General features: G+C 41.7%; 1 protein-coding gene across 1 annotated transcript in view; it reads right to left on the bottom strand.

The window, feature by feature from the left end:
• Nucleotides 1–25,927, bottom strand: part of cemip (cell migration inducing hyaluronidase 1) — a 154,735-nt gene that overhangs the window by 94,139 nt on the left and 34,669 nt on the right. The window contains exon 2 of the mRNA XM_019859939.1: nt 2,089–2,267. Within this exon, the coding sequence (XP_019715498.1) occupies nt 2,089–2,143 (55 nt within the window). The 5' untranslated portion in view covers nt 2,144–2,267. The remainder of the gene's footprint in view (nt 1–2,088; nt 2,268–25,927) is intronic.

The raw sequence follows: 25,927 nt of genomic DNA, 5'->3' as shown, positions 1-25,927 counted from the left end.
ACACCCACACCCACACACACACCCACACACACACACACACGGATGACGTACTCAGACAATGTCTCAGACAATGGGGAACGGAGGATGAGGTGCTGAAAGAGGGACCATCTGGGAGGACATGCCCCTACACGGGATGTACCACCGGACCATAACTGAAGTGGCTGATCTCAAGAAGTCCTATCAGTGGCGAGAGAGGGCTGCCCTGAAGGACAGCACAGAGGCACTCATCCTGGCTGCTCAGGAGCAGGCCCTGAGCACCAGAGCCATTGAGGCCCAGATATACCAACAGTACCTTTCAGTTTCCTCATCCTCTGAAAATGGGAAACACCTCCAAAGGTGGTGGAGAATGACAGAGCGAAGATCCTGTGGGACTTCCAGATCCAGACTGACAAGATGGTAATGGCGAACCAACCGGATATCGTGATCATAGATAAAGGGCAGAGGAAAGCCGTTGTAGTGGATGTAGCGGTCCCAAGTGATGGAATCACTTGAAACATCAAGAAAGAAGGAACACGAGAAACTGGAGAAATACCAAGGGCTCAGAGAGGAGCTGGAAAGAGTTCCTCTGCAAGGTATGTAAGTGGTATGACAATTGTTACATGAGCATTGTATCAAGACATCCAGAAATGCTGTGGCTAAAATTCCTGCACAGAGAGGGAAACAGTAAGGAGGAAGCTGCAAATGAGACATTATGCTTGAAATATGAGTAAATGAATGGCCGCAGGGGACACATTAAAGTTTCGACGCATTTCAATGACACTGATACAAACGAAGAGTGGAAGCAGTGATTCTCAGCTGGTGATGTTTGAGGCCAGCTGAGTTTGGGTTTTGCACCGTTCGTGTTCCAGGATTTAATTTGTCTTTTGGGTTACGCTATACTCATGTTTCCTGTTTTACACCACACGCTGATAATACTCATTTTCACACTCCTGTATTTGCAACATTCACATGGTTTGCCACATAGTTTACATGCAGTGCATGCATATTCAGGTTAAGGTCAGAATGCCAGTTTCTGAAATATTCATAGTAAACCATGTGTGAGCGGACAGAGTTACTCGCATATACGGTCCATGATAATTGAGATCAAGTGAGATATCCTGATCCAAACTGTACAGATAACGTCATGGCACAAATGGACGTCATTTCCGCTTCATACTTTCTACCTTCAATAAAAAACATTGGCTTTTTCCGAATGTCCACCCTTATCCCCTAACCCCTCATTGACTATGTAGTCTCGCACTAAATCGTAGTTCCCTCATTCTGTTTGGCTATTTGGACAGCCAGCTAACTACTTGTTCCTTGTCGCATATCACGTGACCACCGTATTTGTAAAGATGCACCACCAGCACATTGAGATGTCCAACTATTTATTGTGAATAGAAAATGTTTATTTAAAGCTGAATCTTATTTCCTTTGTTGTACATACTTTAAATTAAATAAAAGTAATTATTTCCATGCTTACTATATCGCTTTGACGCTTGCGCTGTCGCTTGCGCCATTTGTTTTGCTTGCTAGCAATCCATTGTGGTCTCTATTAACCTGTTGAGTGATCATCGATGCGCATTAGTTTCCCAAGTGCATTATGGATAATTTTGAGTGAACTACATTTTATTTTTAAATCTTGGACATTCGAACACTCCAACAAAATGCCGTGACCCCTTAATAGTGCCCTATATAGGGAATAGTATGGACATTTGGACACAGCCATGGCAAGGGGAAGTCATGTTTTACTTTTTCCACTTTTTTCCGGCTGCACCTCATGGGTGGAGGCCCAGCCGCCAGGCGCTTTCCATCAAGCCTCACTTCAAGGCCTAACCCCAAAAGGGGGTCTTTGGTGACCAGTGTCCTGGCGAAGGACACAGAGGTCCAAATGTTTGTTTTGAACGGATATGAGGTCGTCTTTGTCTGGCCTCCTCAGCTATTTGCAATGGGTGAGTGACCCAATGATGGGTAAAAAGCCCCTAACAAATTAGCGGTATATTCGAAAATTACTTCGGCATGATTTTGACGATTAATACTCTTAATCATGAATCTCAGATTTTTAAGTACTCTGTTTTGAAATAGGTCAGTGAAAAGCTCAAAACTCACATGCTTGGATGGTGGTGTACAGCAGAGCTGCAACAAACACAAAACAAGTCTTCATCACTCTCAGCTTCCCACGGACCAACCTAACGCCAGAGGCCTTCTAAGGTTGTTTTGGACCTCCCACTGGGCTGCAGATGGAGTCGCGGTGTGCCAAGTTCACAGGGAGTGTTAATCACAGAGATCTGAAAAAGAAAATAGGCAAAAAAAGGATTTCACATGACACATACACCTTTATCATTTCAACTTGACCCGAGATTCCAGCATGAGAGCACAAATGCATTTATGATCATTAAACCTTGGCTAAAAGTGATTTTTATGTCCTTTAACGTTTACAGTAATTATGTGCTACCATTTGTCCTAACATACTGGGTTGCTAGCTTTTTAAATAAGATTCCTTCAAGGGTTACAAAATAAAAATTAAAAAAAACAATTGAACTCACAAATTGAAGGACATGAATCATTTGAGTATGGGCAATATTATCTAACTGCTTTGCAATGATGGTAGATTCATCCTGATTACTGATGCATAACAATCACAACTTTTTGCATGTCTCATTGCTCAGTGAACGGGTTAACTACCCCAAAAAATATCACAGGCAGACTTTTTTTTACATGTAAATAAATGGCGGAATCTTCATGAAGTGTATAGACCAACTTTGACCGTATTTAATTGGCTTATACAGGAATTTAGGGAAATCGCTAAGGGAGAAGAGGTGCAGAAGAAACACTATACTGATTAATCTTTTTTTGAAAAATTTAATTACCTGTTTATTTCATTATCTGTAGATTCTGTATTATTGTGACTTTGTCCTTGTAGAACCAGAAGTCTGCTGGTGATGATTTACCTAAGAGGGTGCATCTTGTGTTCTGTTCAATTTTGTATTTTTAGATAAAATACAACTTTGTCATTGCACGTCACAAGGACGTGGCAGCAAAATGCAGATCAGATCCAACCAGAAGGGTATAGGCAATAATTAAATAGGATCTACATTATATACAGCTTGGTATTGAAGATAATAGAACATAATATAATATGTCAACATGAGTGCCTCGTTCAACAGGTTTGTACATGTTATGGACAGGCTGAGTATGATGATGAGCAGAGGTCACCGACCTTTTTGAAACTAAGAGGTACTTCTTGGCTACAGGTTAATAATACAAGGAGCTACCAGTTTGGTACGCACTTCTGAAATAACAAACTTGCTCAAATTATCTTTGCAGTATTTATCAAACTATTAATATCCAACTACACTATGGGAAAACCTAATCGTGTTTCATGATTTCTCACAAAAATGATCAACAATGATTCTACAAGGTAGGACACAAATATAAGTGTGCAAGTGTACATTTCTATGACTCTGCGTAAATATTATCTTATATTTTCAAATGATCGCTATTGTAACATTCCGTGAGAATCAAAATGCCCCCGTTTTCGATTGTGCAATTTTATGTAAATCCAAGATGCAACTCAATGAGGTAGTGCAGTTAATTCAATCCGAGACTGGGGTGTGTGTGTGTGTGTGTGTGTGTGTGTGTGTGTGTGGGAGGGGGGGACACTGCCTGTGTGGAAGTGCGTGGGGAGCGAGGAGCTAAGCTGGGACACAGCAGTGGGGAAAAAGCTGATCGTGGTGGTTTTAGTCAATAGGTTGGCAATATTTTGGGTTAGAGTGGAGGAGCAGTGGCTGAATAGCCAAACAGGTTGGGGCAAGTCTGTCAAAAAGTTCAATAATATGAAAACACACTTGCCCAGATCTGTGAATTTGGTGATTATCTTGGAGGGCGTAACTCTGTTAAATGCTGTTCAACTGTTTGTCATTATTGCCAAGGTAAGAGAGGACAGCACAGTTGTTATGCAGTCCAGGGTGAGGGTAAAGGTTTTTCTCCCCTCTATCTGAACTACAGTATCTGGAAACTGTATGTATACACGGACTCAACTGTATCATCACCACCAGAAACCATTCCAATTTGCTAATCCGAGCAGCACAAGGATTTGTGTTTTTCTTGGCAAAGCACCAGTTGTTGAAAATATTTCAATTGTGGTTCAAGCAGATTTAACGACTTCAGCAGTGAACTAGCCACAGTTATTTTATCTGGTTTCACATCTGTCATTTGTGGAAGAGAAGTATGAGGGTGGTTTTGAACAGTCTGAGTTCAGTAAGAGTCCACATGACCACCTGATAAAACATACAAATGGGTAATACTCGATCAAATCACAATCTCTGAGTCCCAGAGACACACTGTCAAATAATGGGCCAAGTACCCCATGTAAATTTTGTAATGATTCCTGTTGTTCAACACTGTGAAATTTGAGTTTTAACAGGTCAAATCCATGGAAATTCCTGAAGTCAAGGTCCAGAGAATCATACTATTAGCATGTATGCATTTATACTTTGGGTTCAATATTTTGGTTCAGCAAGCAGGAGTGCTTCAACAACTGTCAAATAACAACGATACAGGTCTGATCAATGCATGTGTTGCCTGTGCCTTACCTTCAAATATAGAGCACTTTAACAACAACCACAGCTGTAACATAAACATAAATCATAAATAAAATAGGATTTAATTCATTAATTAATATGGGTTTTTTTTTCTAATTTAAATGTCCAAGTTGAAGAGTTCCCTTCATATTTGGTATACATTGGCAATGCTCGCTACGTGGCGGACTTCATGTCTGTTTCAGCATTGGACAGTTTCTGTAAAGTAACCTGAGTCATGTATGTAAATTATTTTGGAGTTCTTATTTTCAAGTAAAGTCTCCCCATGCGGTTGTTTTGTTGACCCAAATCCGAATCACTCACAACTTTGAATGCAGCTTTTGGATGAGCTGTAACTGTCACTCCTTTACAGATAGAAGGAGAATTCATTTAGCCATTAAAAGCTGTCGTGCCAACTTGGAGGTGAAACTATATCAGCACAATCACTTGAGAAACTTTGTATTATGTTTATAGCATGATAAATAGTACTAATATGCAGTATGAAAAGCTCTGAAACAGTGCATAGTAGGCTGCAAGTCTTTTACAGTGAACAATCTAGATTCTCTAAATTCTTGGAGGAACTGTGATGACCTATACACATCTGTTGAAAGCATGTTAGTGATTACCCGGCTCTTCAAAGGTACTCCGGTTATATTCCCAGTTATGCATTCTAAGTGTTATTGTCTCATGAGGGAGCTCACATGCTTCTTTTCCAGGGCCAAATGGCTCCCGACTTGGCAACGAAACTGGTTCATTGTTGTAGGCCTGAGTGAAAAGCTGCCGTAGAGGAATATAAAACAACTCTACTGTACCACTAATTAAGGTCACTTTAAAAAGTAAAAAGCTTCACAGACAATTATTAGATGCTGTTCCTCCACACTTACATTAATGTGAAAAAAATCACTTTGTCTGTATTTTCCATTTCTCCTTTGTAAACTCCCTGATCTATAAAAATTGTGAAGAACAAAATTGAAAGAAAACAACCTAATTTTATTCCCACTGTTATTGACCACTATGTTGACACCTTGTAACAAATGGCCATCTTTGTATAATTCATGGCCTCAAACCAGGTCATGAAGTATTTGTTAGAGTGGTTCTGTTTGTGACCAACAGGTGGCTCTTCCTGCAGTGGCACACCTGTTGGTCATTGTTTTGTTAGTTAGTGTTTCTGTTTAAAGGACTCCCTGTTGAGGTCGGGTCGTTGTGTTTTGTCACTGTGTTTGTCTTTGTGTCCGCCAAAATTTGTATTTTTTGCTAAATACATTTTGTTCAGTACACGCTGCTCCTCCCTGCCTCCCTGCTTTTTGGGGCCATCCAACTACCACCACACAAACCTTTAACAGAATGACCCGACCAGATTGTACCCCGCAGGACCAGAGGCCTGGTCCCACTGCCACCCGTTCCTGACCCCAGCGAGGCAAGTTTTGCGGTTGCCTTCTGTTCCCGTCCCTGGCGATGCAAGTGCTGTGCCCCAACCCGGGCTGTCCCCGCCGAGTCATGCCATTGGGTGACTTTGGGACGTGTGGGATCCATCCCTTGAGGGAGGGGTACTGTTAGGGTGGTTCTGTTTGTGACCAACAGGTGGCACTGTAGGGCTCTTCCCGCAGTGGCACAGTTGGTCATTAATGAACAACACAGTTGGTCGTTGTGTCATTAGTTAGTGTTTCTGTTAAAAGGACTCCCTGCCCGACCTATCGAGGTTGGGTCATTGTGTTTGTCACTGTGTTTGTCTTTGTGTCAGCCTTAGTTTGTATTTTTTTTTTTAAATACATTTTGCTCAGTCCACCCTGCTCCTCCCTGCCTCGATGCTTTTTGGTGTCCTCCAACTACCACCACGCAAACCTTTAACAGTATTGTAAACTAAAAATGTCGGAGATCAGTACACACAAAGTACATTTATAAGAAACTGCAAGATCTCCACTTGTGGGAAATGTCAAGGTGGCCGCTGCGAAGCCTTCCACGATAATGTGTCTATCTGTGAATCCCAGATACTGCAGCTACTACTGCATTAATAAAGTGACTTGCCTGAGCAGTACTTGAATTACGATAACCTTTGACTTGCCCAAGACAGAATGACTTTGGACTTGCTTGAGACTTGAAGGTTACAGCAATAATAGCAACTCCTAAGACTTACAGAGTTATGACTTGATTCCATCTGTGCTGAGAACAGGTAGATGACTAAATTAAAGGGTAACAAAACCCAAAAATGTTCAAAGTAAGAATATGATTTATGAGCCAACACTCGTCAAAACATCCATCCATCCAGCCATCTATTTTCTGATCCGCTTTATCCTCACAAGGGTCGCGAGGTCGTGCTGGAGCCTATGCCAGCTGTCTTCGGGGAGTAGGCGGGACACAGTCTGAACTGGTTGCCAGCCAATCGCAGGGGACACACACACACACACACACACACACACACACACACACACACACACACACACACACACACACACACACACTCGCATCTAGGGACAATTTAGGGAGTTCAATCAGCCTGCCATGCATGGTTTTGGAATGTGGGAGGAAACCGGAGTATCCGGAGAAAACCCACGCAGGCACGGGGAGAACATGCAAACTCCACACAGGAATGCCAGAGCTGGAATCGAACCCGGTACCTCTGCACTGTGAGGTTGACTAAACACTGGACCACTGGGCCGCCCTACTAGTCAAAACACTGTAATATAATTAATATTTCAAAAAGAATCAAACTGAATAACTATACAACAGGGGGGTACCACGTTGGGTTCATACATGTGCAATCACACTGTGGGTTTTGACTTTTTTTCAAGTTGGATGATACATTTCAACTGCACAAAATGACAATTATCTGTTCATCGCAATGTTGCCAGTACCAATGTTCTTGTCTGTCTCTTGTGTTATTGTGAGTGGAAGAGAGAAAGTCAGAGTGCCGGTAAAGCTCTGTGGGCTGGAATTGAGATTTGAGCCCAGAACCCCAGAACTGTGAGGCAGATGTGCTAACCACTAGCTTCACCAGTGCCCCCACGATTCCCACTCCCCTCCCTCTGCTACAATAATCACATAGACTTGAAAATGACTCTTTCAACACTGCCACCCGGAATCACATTGAATTAAAAGAGGACAGAGGTCACTTTCCACCACTTATTTGACTTTTATGGAAACAAAAGGTTATAATTCATCACTTCAAGGACTGAACTAAGTCCATGAATAGCACATAATCATATAGTGTAACTCTGAGAGTAGGGTAGGGCTTGGTCAGTTACGTGACTGGCAGCTCTGTTCATAGACTGACTGAATGATGAGTATGTAGGATGAAAATCTGCTGAGCGCAGATTCACCCATCCCTTCTCCAAGGCCAATTTTTCCACAGTGAATATTTTGATCTGTGTTTTGACAGGAAACTGGTATCCTCCATGAATCCAGAAAGAACTGGACATTTTGATAAGCTTTTGCTGCGTTTACTATAATGAAACCAGTGCCCCTCCTTATTTCACCTGACATTTTTGAAACTACACAGAGAATGTCCCCTGATCTTAGCTACTGTACAAAACTGCCCATACAGCCAGTAGGAGTCACTCGTGCATAAACAAGAATATTATCCCTCACTGGACTCTCACTCATGAATACTGACAACCGTGTTCTTGAAGATGTTGACCTGATCACCCCCCCCCCCCAGTTTCTTTTGATGTTAGCAGTGTGACAAAAATTAATAAATAAATAATTTTAGCCCCTTGTAATTCCAATATTATTGCTTCAGTTGTAAATGGATACTATCACACTCAGCATATTCATCCATTTTCTTATCCGCTAATACTCACAAGGGTCGCGGGAGTGCTGGAGCCCATCCCAGCTGTCTTCTGGCAGAAGGCCAGGCGGGAGACACCCTGAACCGGTCGACAACAAATCGCAGGCGAATAGACGAATAATCATTCACTCTCAGTCACACCTAAGAACAATTTTCAGGGGTCGATCCACCTGCCATGTATGTTTTTGGAATGTGGGAGGAAACCTGAGTACCCAGAGAAAACCCACGCAAGCACAGGGAGACCATGCAAATTCCACACAGGAAGGCCAGAGCCCAGAATCAAACCCACTACCTCTGCACTGTGCTCACCAGTTGGTCACCTTGCTGCCCCACTCAGTACATAGTCATGTTAAAAAAAAAAAGAAAAAGATATGATAAGATAAGATAAGATATCCTTTATTTGTCCCACACTGGGGAAATTTACAGTCCACAGCAGCAAGATAATGGGTAGAAAGAAGAAAGAAGAAAAGAAAAACAAACACCGTTCAATTAAGTGCAATATAAATACAGATATGAATAGGGTCGCAGTGCTATTTACAATTGTCTTCCACATCATTTTATTCATTTTATTCATCATTTTATTTATCATTTAAAAAGGATGAAGAACAAGTCTTTCTGTTTGATTGTGTCCTTGGTGGCATGTGGACTGTGTTCCATTTTGTTCGTGTTGTGGTCCAATATTTCTTCTTCGAAGCACTTTAATATTGAGAGTCAGAAAAGGGTCAAGCATGTATTACACCCATAATTCTGAAAGTGTATAAAGAACAAGTCAACTCTGACTCCGAATCAGCTAATATTGGCAAAAGTGCAACAATAATAAGTGCCTGGGATTGGAATACATTGGGAAATACTTGTTGGAGGAATGAAGAAGGTAGTGGTGTGATGTCATATAAAAAAGGGTTTTGTGCTATAAATGTTACAGGTCGTTTTTGTTTGTTTACACTTAACATAAATATTTGAATAGAGTGTTTTGCAAGGACATTAAGGATCAGTATTTGCGAATCCTATGAGGTTGCATTCTGTAGCACTCTCTTCTGCCAGACCAGTTTAGATAGTACTCACTGACGTTCTCCTGGCGAACACCTTGTGCCAGTGCAAATGTTTAGACTGGCGTACCGGAACGAACAACAAAATAAGAGTGACATTAACCAAAGAATAATGCTGTGTTTGGTGGGGCCCGCCAACTTGTATTCATGGTTTTAGTTACTTTGTGACATTGAATAATAATAGCAGTACATAATATGGAATAGTTTATACTCTTAATACATTCTAATGATTTTTTGCCGAGGACAGATGAGTATCTTTTTCGAGCCAAATTAGTCTTTTTGTTGCTCTTGTTTTTTGTTGTTGTTTTTTTGGGGTATTCTGTGTGTAATTCACTCTCCACCAATCCTATATCAATCCTATATCCCTCCACACACTCAATTCATTTGTTCATTCACAAACAGTCACATTTGACAACAGGTAGCCAAGAAGCTTCTTTTGACATCCTTTTTTGCCCTCTTTTTTTAACCCATGAATGTGTTTACCATTGTCAGTAACTTTTAAGAAACACCATCGCCACAGCTTTTCATTTGCTCAACTAACCACAAGTGTTTGTTTGCCACACAATATGGCTGCCACACAAAATGGCTACCGGGTCGATTGGTGAGGTTCTGTGACCTCGCGTGAATACTGTCTATTTAGCCAGACACCCATCAAGTAATGTGTGTGTGTGTGTGTGTGTGGGGGGGGGGGGGTAAGATATAACACCCATCCACACAAATATTGAGATATACTGTGTCATGTTCCGTTTTTAATTAGATTCTAGGAGACTTTAATTTGGCAACACAAACCGGAAGTACCTTGTCATGTTCCGTTTTTAGTTAGATTCTAGGGGACTTTAATTTTGGCAACACAAACCAGAAGTACAGTATCTAGTCCAGTGAAGTCCGCATGGTTTCGTGCTAGCTGTTGTCCTCATTTCTTGTTTTCTTCTTGAGTATATGCCTTGGAAAGCATCGTCTGTGAGTTGATTCCTGTTTAGACTGCATTTACATGATGTCTACCAAACCGTTGCTTCAGTTCTCGTATTGGAAACATGCAATATTAAGAACGATTTTCTGTCAGTTTTTTGCTATGCCACATTAGCGTTTGGGCTATCCATATTCGCATATGGGCTACTGCATGCTAGTCGCAGCTATTTTCAGTGCTAAGCATGCATATTTTGGTTCTAGGCCTATACAGTATATTCTGTCTAGACCTATATTGCGTTTTGACATTATTATTGTAAGATAATACACTATTTTGTGAAGAGTGAACCACAAAGCACTATTTGTTAATTAATTTCGTAGTTATTTAGACATGTGTATAGGCACACATTTCATAAGCCTTGGTTATTGAGCTGTGCACACAGTCACAGAACCGTAGTTACATTAAGTAATGGCGTTTATATGCACTGTTATTTGCAAACGGCTGTACAATTAATGTATATTTTCTATATTTTCTGCTGCATTTATTATACATTAAGCTAAGTTTATGCAAGTTAACATTGCAATGTACAGTGATGACACAGAGACATTTATTTTAAACGGTGTTTAATGAAACATCCCCTTTTGCGTTTCTGTTTCTCTGTACAGTTTTACAACATAAGAAAAAAGAAACTAAAGCTCCATCTCAACATCTTGGATTCTTGGTCTTTTTTCATTGTTCGCTATCTGTCTATCTGTTCACGTCTCGGACATGGACAAGTAGGGCAGAATATACTGATTGTCAACACTGGATAATTGCAACTCATTCACACACTGATGATGCTCAAGGATACTTTAGCTCACAGCCTATGAGTGAAGCGACAGCTATTAGACCCGCACAATTCTGCGGCAGTAGACAACAATTCTAAGCCTTAAAGGGAATAAATGTCACAACTCGTCAAATCAGGCTGCTCTTTCCATCTGTGAGCGTGTGGAGGTGAGCCAATGGGTCAGCCGGTGTTTTGTATCATGTGGCACTAAGCCACCAGGAACAGATACGACAAGGTGCTATAAAATCAGAGAGTAAACGTATTAGAACCATGAACGACAACTGCATTCCTGCATGTTGTTTCCCCCAAATGGTTAACATTTCATAAATCAATCTTTGAAGAGATTCTGACTTCCCCAAGGTTCATCCAAGTGTGATCAGCGGTGGATACTAGTATTAAGTGTCAGACCAACAAACTGAGAGACTGATCCCTGATTCCTCTTCAGGAAATGAAGCCAATGAAAGCAACGAGACAGGTTATTTTCAGGACAATCCGCCAGATTTGACTTTCAATCACACATTCATAACAAAGTCATTCAATTGCTTTATCATATTTTATTTTTGCCACAGAAACGAGATGTTGTGTCTTCGGACGGTAAAATGGAGTGCCCAAAAATGCAGAAATACTGAGGAGTAACAAATATTTTGTGTGGGTTTGGGGGACGGGAGGGGTCTTCTGTGGTGGGCTAATTCTATTGATCCTTTCTGTGGGTCAATTGTACTTTTTCATAGAAATGAACATTCTCAAAGCTGTCAAATGCAAAACAGAGAGACGCTTCGATGGAGTCTAACACCATCAGTTGCTTGATTAAATTCCTCTTAGTATTAAAGCCCGATGCAATTAACTTGGAGAGATCAAGTCACCCCTATAATTACCTTGAAACGATTTCTTCTCCTGACAAGAAAATACACCCATTCGGAGTATTATAATGATTGGAAAAGGCTCTATTGCCGATGGAAGCAGCATATTGTAAAGAAAATACTCCATAAATTAAAAAACAAAAAAAGCAAAAACTGTATTTATATTACTGTAATCATTCCGTTCATCCTGAGCCTTGTCTATCACATAACACACGAGACATATTCAACCTGCTTGGATCATTCTCTTCAATTTCTTTCCACATTCACAATTGGTCTCGACCCATGACCCGAAATATTTCAAGTCCTACACCCTTGCTATCTCTTTTCCTCTGGAGCCTCACGTTTGCCCCGCCATCCAGCTCATTAATGCTTTTTATCGGTGTCGGGAATAACAGTGTTTAAGTCTAATGGCGTTACTAACAGCGTTCGTTCGTGAGTAATGAAGTCATCCACTTAATTACTTCACTTCGATGACAATACCATCCATTGTCTTAGGTGTGACACTATTTCTACATTCACACACTGCCTCAAATTTGGCCAGTGTAATAAAGGACCTTCTTGTCGAGTGGGGTATCAGTGACAAGGTCACCAGCCTCGTCACGGATGAATCTGCCATTATGGGTCCTTGCAGTAGAGAGGTCATCATGCCATCTGTGCGGCACATTCATTAAATGTGACGTCAAAAAAAGCACTTCATCAGAAATAAGGGACAAAAGCAAGAAGATCCTTGGATATTTCAAGACCAGCACTACTGCAAAGGTAATTTTTGATACACACACACACACACACACACACACACACACACACACGTGGATATGCAAGGAAAGCAACAATAAGTTGCTGTACTTGTAGGTGAGACTATCACAGGTCCAACTGCAAGCATATCAGCATGTTCTCAAACTGATCCAGGTGGTGGAGACACGTTGGAGTAGTACACTGAATATGCGCCAGAGACTGGCGGGTTTGGATGCTTACATTGCTGCTCTCTCCTCCCAGCATTTCAACATAATTTCTGATTCTTTAAAGGTTCTGGCACCGTTTAATGATGCAACAACCAAGTTATCATGTGTCCGGGTCTAAAGTCATCTCTATGCTGCCCATTTTTTATCCTGCTCTGGAAGAAGAGGAAATAAATGTGAGCACATTAGTGGGGTGTCTAAAAAAACAGCTAAAAGAAAAACTTCTATTTGAAATCTCAAAATATTTGACCACTCGGCACTATACTGGATCCAAGATTTTAAAAACTAGGTTTCCTCAGGGGCAGCCCGGTGTTCGACTGGTTAGCGTGTCGACCTCACAGAGCAGAGGTTGTGGGTTCGATCCCGGCTCCGGCCTTCCTGCGTGGAATCTGCATGTTCTCCCCGTGCCTGCGTGGGTTTTCTCTGGGTAGTCTGGTTTCCTCCCACATTCCAAAAACATGCATGGCAGGCTGATTGAACACTCAAAATTGTCCCTAGGTGTGATTGTGAGTGTGAATGTTCATTCGTCTATGTGTGCCCTGCGATTGCCTGGCAACCGGTTCAGGGTGTCTCCCGCCTACTGCCCAAAGACAGCTGGGATAGGCCCCAGCATGCCCGCGACCCTTGTGAGGATCAAGCGTTTTGGGAAATGGATGGATGGATGGTTTCCTCAGTCCACATCGAGCTATTGCAGTAGAAAGAGGACTGTCCTCTGAATGTGTTTCAGTTGTCAGGCGCACTTCAGCCTCTACACTTCATCCTCGTGATTGCCATCTGAAGTTTCTCAGTCACAAACATGAGGTAATGTGTATACGGTTTATGAAAATTGATTTATTGTATTGTGAATTTGACTGATCTTCTCTCTCAGGAAGCAAACTGTGGCATCACCCAAGACATTGTATTGTGTTACGGACCTATTTGTAGCAGTGTGAAGAAAATGAATCCTATTGATGCATTGACACATATGTCAGAGCAGTTAACATAGTTTAATGATACTTTGAGGGTCTTGATTTCACATTCATACCTTTCAACCTACGCTTGACATATTCATGGTAATGACTAATCAACGTTAAGACTGAGTCACTGCGCCACACAGATAGAAAGTCATTGTTTTTTATACAGTCCTCATTCATGGTTTCAAAAAGTGGGACGCATACATGTCCAGAATCTTGTTCAACATATTCATGGTGGAGGCGCGAGCAAACCTAAAGCACCAAGCAGTGTTGAGAATTTTGTGTCATGATGCTTTTTAGATATAATTTGAATTAATAGGACACCAATCTCAATATGCATAGTGGTGTAGGTGACAATCGCTTTGATTGGCTGTTCGCTAGCAAACGCAAATTAGTGCATGACATACAAATCAAGTTAATGGCAAATAAAAAAAAGAAATCAACTACAATATATCAGCCGTTGTTTTTATTGCCCTGTACTTCCTGATTCCACTACCAACTCTCCGTCTCCACGTTCCCACCAGTAGAGAGACCAAGTACTGTTCTTCATTTCTCCCTGCTTATGTTGTCTGCAGTCGTCCAATCTATTGGAAACGTCTCCTGCCCAATAAGAGCCTGTTTCACCTCTTTCCTAAAAGCTGCACAACCCTCTTCCTTTCTCAGCTTCCATCTCATGGTTCTCTGTTTACAGTCACTGATATCCTTCAGATGACAACATTTACATAATATGTGCTCTACCTGTGTGTTTCTACTTTGGCTAAGGTTTCTGCCTCTTCTGCAAGACAGTGTTCACTACAGCCATTTCAAGCAATTGTTTTGGCTGCCTACCGATTCCAGTGAAGGACACCGAACCTGCTTGGAGCTTGCTCCAAGCACGATTCTCTCTCCGCATCGGATGCTTTTCACGACTCCGTCTACCTCCTTACAGAATGTCTCCTCCTCTTCTTGGTAAAATTACACCTGTGGAGTGTAACTGCTGATAACATTCAACACAACACCCTCAATTTCAAGCTACAGCCTCATAACTCAAGCTGACACAGTTTTACCGGCAGGGAATTTTACACTCTTCATTTCAGATAACCACTACTCCATTTCTCTTCCTATCTATATCATGGTAAAACAATTGGGACCTTGCTCCTAAATTCGAGCCAAACTGTTTTTCAGCCTGCTCTCAGAGACATACAAAATACTGAAACTGCCTTTCTCCTTATCATTAAACAACTCCCTCTAACTCTGTGTCAAAGACGATACTTTCAGTTTCTCGTTGCTTCCATTCTACCTCTCCGTTGACTTCAGGTCTGGACTGTTTGCAGGCCATTCGAGGAATCAAACTCAAGCCACACTGTTGTATTAAGTGCATAGTTTGGTTTGGGATTGTCTTGCTGAAACAAGCAGGGACGTCCTGAAAAGCCAGTGCTTGCATGGCAGCATGTGGTGTTCAAAAACCTGTATGTATTTTTCAGCATTAATGGTTATCTACGCCAGTGTTTTTCAAACTTTTTGGAGCCAAGGCACACTTCTTTCATTGGAAAAATCTCGCGGCACACCACTAGCTAAAAATGTGGAGAAAAAAAAAACCGCTTTTTTTGAATAATTAATGTGTTATATTGTTACTATAACCGTTTTTGGCATTGAAGAATGACATTATAACAGCTTGAATTGGAATCAAATGAACACAAAGAAAAAAGTATGTTCTCATCTTTCATATTTATTGTTTCACCGTCGTCCTGCATTCATGCGTCACAAATTCGCTTGTCTCTCGTCTAAACATAAGGCAATTGGCTATCTGTTGCTGCTCCCTAGCGGTATGAGAGGGTACTACACGATTACTTTCTGTGTGATAGACCACACAGGCATACAAATTGGATATTTTCCGGCGGCACACCTGACAATGTCTTGCGGCACACTGGTGTGCCGCAGCACAGGGGTTGAAAAACACTGATCTACGCCATGGGCATGAATGCATCCCATACTTTTGAACTTGTGCTTTAGCAGTCTTTTGCCCCTTTGGCCCAGAGGACATGACATCCATGATTTCCAAAAGTAATTTGAAATGTGGAGTCATCCACCCACAGCACAATTTTCCACTTCGCATCAGTCCTTTTCAGATGAGCTTGGGTACAGAGAAGCCAAAAACCCTGTTCCCTCATCGTGGGTACAAATTCGGAGATACGCTCCAAGACTGCTGCTTCACTCAGACCATTTGGAAACTCAGAATGTTATGTTTGATTCCAATAAATTCATCAAAATGTATTTAATTCTTCACTAATTTTGGAATGTGGGTGGAAACCGGAGTACCCGGAGAAAACCCACGCAGGCACCGGGGAGAACATGCAAACTCCACACAGGAAGGCCTGAGCCGGAATCGAACCTTGTACCTCTGCACAGTGAGGCTGACGCGCTAACCAGTCGACCACCAGTTCTGACGGAGGCGCGAGTTGAAGCTCTTTCTGACGGGATTCTGAGAGGGGATTCTGACAGGCAAACCTCACTAAGAAAAAAAAAAAAACGTTTGGGTGTGACAGTTCGGACCGGCATCTTCCCCCAGCATTGGAGCCAACACTCCACCAGGTGGTGATCAGTCGACAGCTCCACCCCCCTCTACACCCAAGTATCCAACGACATGACAACAAAGACGATCATTGAACTGCAGCCCAGGATATCCTGGTGCCAAGTGTACATATGGACATCCTTATGTTTGAACATGGTGTTCATTATCGATAATCCGTGATGAGCACAGAACTCCAATAACAGAACATTGAAGCATTGAAGTCCCCCAGTAGAACTATGAAGTCTCGGAAGGGGGGGCGGGGGGCGCTCTCCTGCACACCCTCCAAGGATTCCAAGAAGGGTGGGTACTTTGAACTGCTGTTTGATGCATAAGCACAAACAACATTCAGGACCTGTCTCCCCACTAAAAGGCAGAGGGAGGAGACCCTCTCGTCCACCGAGGTAAACCCCAATATCCAGGCAACAAGCCACATTGAGTTTGCTCACACCTGCTTGGCACTTTTCACCTTGGGCAATTCCAGAAGGAAAGTGTGTCCGACCTTCTCAAGAAAACTGGTACTAGAGCCTGTGCGGTTCCTCGAGTTCGTTCCTGTAACCGGGGATTGGACCGCCAAGCTTCCCACCTTTTGCTGCTGCCCGGCTCACAGGGCACCCAACCCCTTTGGCCTCTACCACAGGTGAGCCCATGGGAAGGGAGACCCACGTCGTCTTTTCGGGTTGAGCACGATGCTGTATTCCAGTACAAATTTTAAGGTTTTGTGAATTGACAACATCTGCGATTGGCTGCTATCGGCCAAAGTCAGCTGGGATAGGCTGGAGCTAACCAAATACCTTAATGAGGACAAAAGCTGTAGAAAATGGATGCAGGAATGGATGGATGGATGGATGGATGGATGGATGGATGGATGGATGGATGAATAGTGGCACAAGTCATGCTTTAGAGTTTCTGACAACTACCACAATGAGGCGAGTCTAAATGCCAACCATTTTATTTCAGTCTTAAACCAACATAAATTTCCTCCCACTGCCTGCATGCAGAGAAACAGTAACTCCTCCTTACATTGTTGACATGAGTTTGGCTAACAACCCTTGCATCCCTGATAAATGACTCCTTACACAGTACGGCCAACTATGATAACATTTTGTGAAACTTTACAGATGTTTTTTTTTTCCCCAAAATAAGAAAAGCTAATCTTCCAGTGTTGTTTCTATTGGGTCAGACATTTAAAATTCAGATGAGGAACCCTATTTTCTCAAACAAACGCTCACCACAACAGTGAGCCATGCTGACGCATATTTGATTAACAAGTTCAATGTGATGGTGTGGTGTTAAATGGTTAATTTGTCTAGCTGGGCTGCTATATAGAGAAAGATGGATGTATTCCCAACTCATCCATTAATCTGTCTGAATGTCCACTGCTTGACAGCGTTGTTGATCTTAAAAAGTGGTCATGTGTCTGTTTTAGCACATTACATATGCATAATGCATAACTCACCTTAACACTGAGTAGAGAAAGCTATGCAAACACAGACTGGGTTTTTCTGTGTGAAGACAGGCAAAATGGATGAATCACTCCAAAGCATTAGGACATGCTAACATGCCTCCAGTTGGTTATGATTTAGTTTCAATAAAAATCAATTCGATTTATATGTAGGAAAGTTGATGTTTTTATTTGTTGAATCTATTTTAAATGGTGTTGTTTGATATTTGACATTCCGTACGTACACTGACCGCCCTCTGCCGGTACACGTCAGTTAAGATTAATTGCATTTTTTGCTTGATGTTTGCAGCAAGTTGGGAGTGTATGAAACCCCGGGACATGAGGATGACACAGGCGGGACATTTGTGGTAATTTGCTTTGCCCAGTGCATGAGGATAGTAATGCTTCTAGGCACAATGTGTTCATAGCGCACCGACCTTAGTTGCATGTGATATGTTGCATTTCTTGTAAATAGTTTTTTAATGAGTTTGCTACCAACGCTGCCAGTAAAAGACAAACAGGCTGAATATACGTGGCGTTTTGCTCATAAGGCCTGAGTGAAGTGATTTGAGCCAGCTTAACACTCAGTGAATCAATCGCCATGTGACATGCTGCAATAACATTTAACACCAACATAATGTGGAAAGCTTTCTCGATTTAAATAGTGACAGTGATTTAAAAAAAACATCTATTTTTGTCGGGCTGTTCACATTGTGTCTCTCATTAGTTTCACCGTGTCCAGAATTTTTCTTGCCACATAGCCTCTCTCTGTTCCCAATCGGTTTCAGGATACTCATAAAATAAATGTGTTCAGGAAATGTGCAATTTTGGTCCGTGCCTTTCATCCGTCTGGATCTTTTTGTGTCGGGAAATTGTGACGAATGAACAGAGGTTTACGATGCTTTGCAATTGTGTTTGTTTTTCATACCACAGTTCAAGCCTCTAAATGCCATTAGAGCAGTTACATATGGCACAAAGTGCACCTGTTGTTTGGTCACTTCAGGCTTCAAGCCTTTTAATCAATGCCTGCAAGCTTTAAGTTTGACAGTAAGGCATGCACTTATGTACTGCCATATAAAAACGCTTATTGTTTGGTAGCCACTTATTTTTAACATTTGATTCTCACCCACATGCAGAGGAGATCTGGAGGTTGCTTATCGTCTTTGTTATTCATTTGTGCACGCCGTAAAGAATTCAAGCCGTAAGATAATAACGGTTCTGTAAGGGCAGCTGCTTACTGATGCGATATGGATTGATTTACATATTATGTGATTAGTTGAATAATTGCGACTTCTGTTGGTGATTCGTCTACGAGCAAAATAATCGTTTGCAAAAGCCTGAACAAAATATATTTAGATAGATAGATAAACAGATAGACAGACAGATATCTCCATCCATTACCCGAGCCGCTTATTGTCACGAGGTTTGCGGGTATGCTAGAGCCTATCCCAACTGTCTTCGGTAGGCGGGGTACACTCTGAACTGGTTGCCAGCCAATCGCAGGGCACACAAAGACGAATGGCCATCCAAGTTCACATTCACACCGAAGGACAATTTAGACACTTCCATTAACCTGCCGTGCATGTTTTTGGAATGTGGGAGGAAATCGGAGTACCCGGAGAAAACCCACGCAGTCACAGAAAGAACATGCAAACTCCACATGGGAAGGCCAGAGCCTGGATTGAACCCATGACCTTTGTACCTCAGTGAGGTGGACATGCTAACCAGTCCACCACCGTGCCGCCCAGCCTAACAGCAATATTACCCATTAAAAGTGTAAAAAAAAAACAACTATCTATCTATCTATCTATATATACTGTATATAAAATAATGTATATAATAATAATAATCAATATACAAATACAATAAATACATATCAGCTAAAAGATGAACTAAAAAGGTGAGTCTTGAGCTGAAAAACGTTCTCTGCGGCCCTAACGTAATCCATAGTTGTTCGGCAGACATGTTTAATCTTTTTTCTCTCCTTTTCTCCTGCTCTTTATGCCAAAATGAGGTTCTGTCCTCTGAAATGAAACAAATGACGACACCATTTCCACATCCAACAAAACACAGGATACAGAAAGTATATATGTCGTCCAAACTCAATTGTTGTTTTGGTTGCCACCTTTGCTGGCTTCGTCATCTGTTTGGACTTTGCACAAAGCAAATGCTCACCGTCTTCTAATGTCTTTTATGTTGACATTTCGTAAAATTGCATTGTTACGTGCACACCTGTCATATTAAGTAAATTGTTTTGAGTCAAAGTTACTTCCTGACATCCATGACTCAAGCTTGCATTTCGCCAACTGCCAGATTTGAGATAATGGTAAGGAGATGAAAGCAGTGTGGCTGCGACAGAGTTTCTGTTGCATTCTGTGGAGGCTTCACTGCAACAACATGGACTATGTTGCGTGTATGTTGTTCTGCAAATCAAAGCTTGTTTGGAGCACATTTAAAGCCATAATTTTAAACTTTCCCCTTGAAATTTGAATGCAATTTTAGTGAATTGAATTCAAGATAAATACGCACATTTCCCTGGAGGTGTGAAATACTGTGGGCCAGAGGTCCCCAACCCGTGGGCCGCGGACCGGTACCGGTTCGTGGGTCATTTGGTACCGGGCCGCACAGAAAGAATAAATAACTTACATTACTTCCGTTCTATTCATTTCGGAATCTTTATACATTTTGGAATCTGAAAGATTTTTTATTTTGAAAAATTACCAGATTGTCTGTTACTTCTGTCTTCAGGGTGTCACTCTTGAAGCAGGTCAAGCCGCGCTTCTCGGTCACGTGATAGGTTACCGCTAAATTGAAATCCAGGAGCTAGCAAAATGAGTAAAAAAACAAACGTCTTTGGAAAGTTTCTCTGGAAAGGGGAAAAGGCCCAGCCAGGAGACAGAAGAGGAGCCTACGACTCAAGACAAAGAAGTCTACGTTTAATAGACAGTCTCAGGAGTTCTACTTAAAATACAGATTTATCTCAACGGGAGATTCCCTTGCAAACAACGAGAAAGTGTTGCGGCCAGATAGGACGTTCCTCACATCATGATTCGTGTTTATTATTATGTTTCGGAAATACCACAGTTTTCATGCAGGTCATATATTATTTTGTTGTACTTATCCGCCACACCTTAAGGGCCGGTCCCTGAAAACATTGTCTGATATTAAACCGGTCCGTGGGCCAAAAAAGGTTGGGGACCGCTGCTGTCGGCTACTTTATAATTCCCAAACGTACTGTACCATGTAAATGCCTTAGTCACTATTAGATTTGTTATTTTAGCAAACCAATAATGACCTACAACTACAGCATACTATTAGAATTTCACACAGGACAGACAGACTATAACTGCTGAAAAAGAGTGCAAAAGAGTATTTAGTTAGCAGGCTACATCCTCTGTCAAGGAGGACCGGCAACAGACAGAATGTGTCAAAATTTGCACAATTCCAACACCGATGTAAAGAGTTCTTCTCCTGCTAAATGTAGCCATACTGTTATTTATAATTTCAGGATTCAGTCTTGAATCTATTTTTTAATACATTACTGGATTGTAAGCATGACTCAACATGTGTTGTGTCATGAAAAACCTCTACTCCAAGCCTAGTCCATCTTTGCGTTTTCTATGTGTAGATGTGAAAGAAAGTAAGCTAAGTTTTGGGACAGCCAATAGAAGCCGCAAAACTCAGGCAAGAGCACTTTTAGACTCCATGCAAATAAATTTACGGGCAAGGGAAATAATAATAGCATCGGATGTCTGGTTGAAACCATAAAATATATTTAAACATAGTGTGTGGATGTTCAGAGACAGCAAAAACTGCTTGTCTGTCAAGAGACAGTGAATCTAAGCAATGAGGACAAGACTGATATTGGAGTGTGAGCAGGATCCTTAAAAAGACACTTAGGCTTTCAGCATCACACTAAATCACAAGCTCTCCGAGCCAGTGTACAATTATCTCTCCATTCATCATTCTTTTGTGTGGTTGTGCCTGTTATGTGACAGAACAAGAAGGCTGAAACCATACAGCAAAATAAACACAGATAAGAAAAGAAAGTTGCCAAAAAAAAAAAAGAAGTTATTTACTGTGAAGAATTGGATTCTGGCAACTGAAATCTAAGGCCACATGTCAGTAAGGATGAACACGTCATCCCTCTGAAGCAGATGTTAAACGAATAAAAGTGCTTGAAAACTATGTCTGCTCATCCGCTTTACCTTTGAACTATATCACTACTATTTTTATTTTTTTTTTTGTATCACTTTTTGCTGTACACGGTGTGAATTTGAGTATGTCTTTATGTCTTTATGAGTCAGTCAAGTGATTTCCTAGTGGGCAGTTAATCTCAATCGAATGGGATATGTTCCAGCTTCCCAATGATGATGAATAGAATAAATTGAATTAGCCAGTTGATGAAACACCATTCGAACCATACAGAGACCTCGACAGTACAGTCCGAAGTAGGTACAGTAGGAGGAAAAGAAAACCTCAAACCTCCAAAAATGACTAAAAAAACGCTGATATACCTGTACATTCACTGTCTATTTTCCGCAAAAAAGAGGACGGGCAATAGAGAAGGGAAGGGAAAACCTCCACCCCACCCCCTGTCTCCTCAAAATATTACAAAATATTTGAACAAAATGAAAAATAAAAACCTGAAAGATATCCATTGAAAAGTAGTACATCATTGTCATTGCAAAAATGAATTGACCGTAAAATGGTTAAAAAAAAAAACGACTAATTCAGAAATGTGGATCAATATGAACCTCCCTCTCAGTTCAGTGTGGTGGCTAGCTGCAGCTAGAAGTTGAAACAACTGAGGTGCACCCCGTCCCAAAATGATTTTTGGACTATGTGCCAGTCAATCACAGGGCAGATATAGACAGACATCAATTAACACTCACATTCACTTGGTCAACTTTGTCTTCAAAAAAACTGAAATGCATTTCTGGAATGTGTCACATCAATGACTCATCAAACTGCAAAGAAAATCTCGTTGCTCATTAACCCCTGTTGATAAGGTTCTTCTAACAGATACATTCCAAGTGATGCTCGCGCAAGTACCTTTTGATCTCATCGTTTGTAGGAATCTTGGAATAAAATGCTGACTGTAATTGCAATTGCCTTCATACACAATTTTCCAACTGCTTTCTTTTGTTTAACTAAAAGGTAAATCACATGAAATGACACCTTGGTTGCCACCTTATTTTTAATTTTACCGACCGGCTTTGCAAAACCTGATCAAAAAAAAGAAAAAAAATCTGCTTTCAGAATGGATTTGTTATTAATCTTGAAAGTACGCGAGAGACTTTTTTTCTGCGTAGTTCTTGCTAAACCTTCAATTTCTGCTGCTGTAGTGATGCTCGAAATTGGAATTTCTGCAAGAGCAGCTGCCAAGTGACAAATAAGGAAGATAATGTTGCTTTGGACTAATGTGTACAAAAGCACATTCATATTCATTGCAGTGAAACGAGTTTTTATTTTCGGCTATTCACTGCCAGCCCTACTGGAAGCTCAGCTGACGTTTCGGGGCCACAGCAATAGACTTATGCTACATTGCACGTAGATGTTCGTGGGCATCATAAGATTTACTTTCGTCATTCTTCAGAAGTGTGCCTGCGCGAGTACTCCAGTTTCATCCCACATTCCCAAAACATGCATGGCAGGTTAATGGAACACTCTAAATCAGCGGTGTCCAAACTCAGTTCTCAGGGGCCGCTGTCCTGCCTGTTTTCCAGCTCTCCCAGCTGCAACACACCTGATTCAAATAATCAGGAACGTTCTAATGCTGCTTCAAAGCTGGCTGGTGTGTTGCGGCCGTGACAGCTGGAAAACAGGCAAGACAGTGGCACTCCGGGCCCGGAGCTGGACATGCCTGCTCTAAATCGTCCCTGGGTGTGAGTGTGAGTGTGAGCGCGGATGGGTGTTCGTCTCTGTGTGTGATGCAATTGGCTGGCAACCGGTTCAGGGTGTACCCCGCCGACTGCCCGAAGGCAGACCCTTGTGAGGATAAGCGAATTAGAAAATGGATGGATGGATTGGTCAGAATAAATTGTGACCCTTTGCCATCTGTCAGTGCTCCTTGATCTTGTCATGTTCTGTCTTGATTGTGTTTGAGCTCCAGCTGGAGTGAAGGGCGTTTCCCTCCAGCAGGTGCACCTGTGCCGCATTTCCCCATCAAGCCGAGCTCACTGGTGGCTGTTGGGTGATTGACCTTGCGTGCTTTTGTGCTTCAAATGTTGGTATTCGAGACCTTTTGATGCTGTTCACGGTCGCTCTCGTGTTGTCATGGACCTTTATAAGAATTTTCATTATTCCTTTATTTGCTCTTGATACTTGTTTTCACATTATTAGACTTGGATATTTTGTTTGTGTAGTCTCTGTGTTCTATTGTACCTTGCCATTGCAGGCACTTTTTGTTTATGTGTTGTTTTTCCTGGATCCTTGTAACCAACGACTTAAGTTTGCACTTTGTCTGGATGATTTGTGTGTGTGTGTGTGTGTGTGTGTGTGTGTGTGTGTGTGTGTGTGTGTGTGTGTGTGTGTAATATTTTTATCACACTTTGTCTGAGCCAGCATTTTTGGAATCCAAAAACATTGTTCGGTCCTAAACATGACAGAATAATCCGACCACTATGGATTCTGCAGACAAATTTAGGAATGCTTTGGCCAACCAAAGACAACTGTTGGGAAGCACGCTAACAGCGCTCCATGGCACGGTCACCCTGTGGACTCGTCAAGTTGAAAGATTAGGCCAATGTGTTGAGCAGTTGTGCACCCAGGGAACCTTCGCTTGGATTCCCGGACTGCGAGCATCGGGGTGCCACCTACCCCAACCCTTTGCCGGGAACCAAATTTGGCCCATCAATCACACTATGGAGGTGAGCCCGGACTTTGCGGGCAATTCCTTCACCAGCCGTTATTAATTTTTGATCAGCAAGCTATTACATATGCCCAAGATGGTTCCAAAGTTGTATTTATCATGAGTCTCTTGACTCGTTAAGCTATCTTGGGCAGTGGCAGTGAGCGATGCACGGCCCGAGCTACGGCCCTCCTTCCCTGAGTTTATCGCGGAACCACGTCGGGTTTTCTACCACCCAGTTCAGAATCCTTGGTTTGGCGTCATAGTACTTGATTTCGTTTGTGTATTCTTGGTGTTCTTTAGTTCTTTGCCTTTTGCAAGCACTTTTTCTTGATGCATTGTCTTTTCTGACTCCTTGTGACCAGCAATTTCAGTTGGTACTTTGTCGGTGCAATTTTCTGTAATAAATAATTTTAATCGCACTCTATCTGAGCCTGCATTTGTGGTATCCAGAAACTTTCTTCGGTTCGATCATAAACCTGACAGATCTCATGCCACCATTGTGTTTTTGCAACTTTGAGTGTATTTAGATTGTATGTCTTTTGTGTAAATACATTTATGTTTAACTCTAGGCGGTTATAAAAAAATCAATCTTTGATTGACTTTTGTGTGCATATTTGAATAATATCCACAAAACCAAGTTGTGCCAGTACATACACACGAGGCACGTGAACCAAAGGTCTTTCATGACACTACACGTGTACAGTTCCCAATGGCGGACCCTGAGGGCCAGCAAGGCCTTCTCTGCTGGCCTAAACATTCTCAGAAAAGTAAATTTACTTTTCTGAGAATAACATAAGTTTGTTATTTTATTTTCATAAATATGTTAACAAAATTATTCTCTGTATTCTCTACGTCATATTATTTCCACTTAGTTGAGTGGCTTTCAATGTTATTTTAAATAACATTGATGTTATTTTAAATAACATTGAAAGCCACTCGAAAAATAACTTATTTATTATGGTAGAGTTTTTAACCAATCATATTTCATCTAGCTTGTGTTGCCAGGTTAATTAAACTTGCTCGGGGCCTTCAGATTAAACAGAGCAGGCCCCTGTGCGCTGTAAATGAACGGGCACCGTCAGGTTTCAATAGCCAATCAGATCACGAGTCTGACACTCGTGATCTGTATCCTGTATCCTGACTTGTTCTCGTATGCCTACTAGGGCTAGCTAGAGGGCCTTACGT

This window comes from Hippocampus comes, unplaced genomic scaffold (genome assembly GCF_001891065.2).
Source record: "Hippocampus comes isolate QL1 unplaced genomic scaffold, H_comes_QL1_v1.1 scaffold75, whole genome shotgun sequence".
Taxonomy (NCBI): domain Eukaryota; kingdom Metazoa; phylum Chordata; class Actinopteri; order Syngnathiformes; family Syngnathidae; genus Hippocampus; species Hippocampus comes.
Note: the sequence above shows the minus strand (reverse complement) of the source record. Positions and strands in the feature narration are given on the sequence as shown.